The sequence below is a fragment of the Fukomys damarensis genome, unplaced genomic scaffold (genome assembly GCF_012274545.1).
Source record: "Fukomys damarensis isolate Sample0158 unplaced genomic scaffold, DMR_v1.0_HiC HiC_scaffold_36, whole genome shotgun sequence".
Lineage (NCBI taxonomy): Eukaryota > Metazoa > Chordata > Mammalia > Rodentia > Bathyergidae > Fukomys > Fukomys damarensis.
This window is the reverse complement of record NW_022900948.1, coordinates 38404362-38406349: the sequence shown is the minus strand read 5'-3', so window position 1 is coordinate 38406349 and position 1988 is coordinate 38404362. Positions and strand designations below refer to the sequence as shown.

The window sequence follows — 1988 nt, the reverse complement described above, 5'->3', positions numbered from 1 at the left end:
CCGCCCTCCCTTCACCCCTTCATCCTTCCCCATTTACAAAGACTATTTCAATTTTTTCCTTTTTTCATATTTTTTCTTTCCCTCATTTCCTTTCCCCTCCCCTTCCCTTTTCCCCTTTATCCATTTTCTTCCTCTTTTGCGCTATCAGTTATACCATTTAAATTTTATTTACACTGTTAGTTTTTCTTGCCAGAGAAACTATTTGGTATTTACTCAAGTAAATATTTCACTTAGGAGTATAGCCTCAATGTGCATCCATTTAGCTATAAATGTCTCTAGTTTCTCATTCTTTATGGCTGAGAAGTACTCCATTTTATAGAAAAACCACATTTTTTCCAGCCTCCAGTTGATGGGCATTTGGGTTGTTTCCAAGTTTTAACTATTACAAACTGTGCCGCTATAAATACTGGTGCACATATATCACGGTGGTTACAATATCTTCATTCTTATGATGTTTATTTCTTCTTTTAGGTACTAAGTACTTTGAACATAATTTATTATGCCAACAGATTGATTAATTTGATCCTGAATTCCATATTTAAACATGGAGTCACAGGTCAAAAGTTTTGCCTTGGCATAGAATGGAAGACCCATCCAGGGATATAAGTAGAGACACAAGTTATGAAGTTGTAGAAATTAATATTTGTCAGAGATGCTGAGGCTTAAATAGGAGCAGTGGACTAAGAGCAAAAGATGAATGTTAGAGAAACCTCTGATTTCTGACTTGTTTTGCTTTCTTAAAATCTCTTTCAGGCAGGATCATTGTCATTCATCATGAGTTGTGCCCCTAATGCTTCACACTCTCCAATTTTCTTGCTCCTTGGGTTCTCAAGGACTAGCATCCCTCATGATCTCCTTTTTGTCCTGTTCCTGACTATTTACCTGATCACCATACTGGGGAATGTGACTCTGGTGCTGCTCATCTCCTGGGATTCCAGGCTACACTCACCTATGTATTATTTGCTCCGTGGCCTCTCTGTGACAGACTTGGGGCTATCCACAGCAACATTGCCTCAGTTATTGGCTCATCTGGCCTCTGGTTACCCAGCCATCCCTGCTGCCCGCTGCTTGGCTCAGTTATTTTTCTTCTATGCATTTGGAGTTACAGATACACTTGTTATTGCTGTCATGGCTCTGGATCGCTATGTGGCCATCTGCGATCCTCTGCACTATGCCTTGGTAATGAATCACAAGGTCTGTGCTCATTTACTGGCCTTGAGTTGGGTGGTGTCTATATTGCACACCATGCTGCATGTGGGTCTCGTCCTGCCCCTGGGTTGGGTTGGGGATGCTGGGAGCCATGTTAGCCTTCCCCACTTCTTTTGTGACCACCGGCCACTTCTGCGAGCCTCTTGCTCTGACATCCATTCCAATGAGCTGGCCATATTCTTGGAAGGTGGCTTTCTCATGTTGGGGCCCTGTGCTCTCATTGTACTCTCCTATGCCCGAATTGGAGCCACCATCTTACGCTTGCCTTCAGCTGCTGGTCGCTGCCAAGCAGTGTCCACTTGTGGATCCCATCTTACCATGGTTTGCTTCCTCTATGGCACCATCATTTGGGTCTACTTCCAGCCTCCTTCCCAGAACTCTCAGAATAAGGACATGGTGGCTGCAGTGATGTACACTGCCATTACACCTTTGGCCAACCCATTTGTTTATAGTCTCCGTAATAAGGATGTGAAAGGTGCACTCCACAGGCTGCTGAGACAGAAGAGCGTGAACTCCTGATCAGCCTGCTGTGGAATACATTTGGTAGGTGGGAAAAGGCATCAGCAGATCTTGATCATGCTGGTTTGTGAGAGATCAATGGCCAGACAACTGCAGGATCTCCAGATTTGACCCTTGCAGTACTGTGCTTCGATAGCACTATGAAAATTTCACATTCATAAGAATATATGTTCTGGATTCCTTTATCTATATGCCTCAGGGATCCCCTCCATTGGCCATTTATCTTCAGTTATCAAGTAGTTATAAATGAGTCACTCACT

The 1988-nt window shown here is 43.4% G+C and overlaps 1 protein-coding gene across 1 annotated transcript; it reads left to right on the top strand.

The window, feature by feature from the left end:
* The first annotated feature begins 774 nt into the window (after positions 1–774).
* LOC104854937 (olfactory receptor 1B1) lies at positions 775–1728 on the top strand. Its single transcript, XM_010613650.1, has one exon. It carries the CDS (start codon positions 775–777, stop codon positions 1726–1728), a length of 954 nt encoding a protein of 317 aa, XP_010611952.1.
* Positions 1729–1988: the final 260 nt, after the last annotated feature.

Bases quoted from the DNA above. Each gene is read 5' to 3' on its own strand.
- LOC104854937 (XM_010613650.1), top strand. From the start codon at position 775: ATGAGTTGTGCCCCTAATGCTTCACACTCTCCAATTTTCTTGCTCCTT.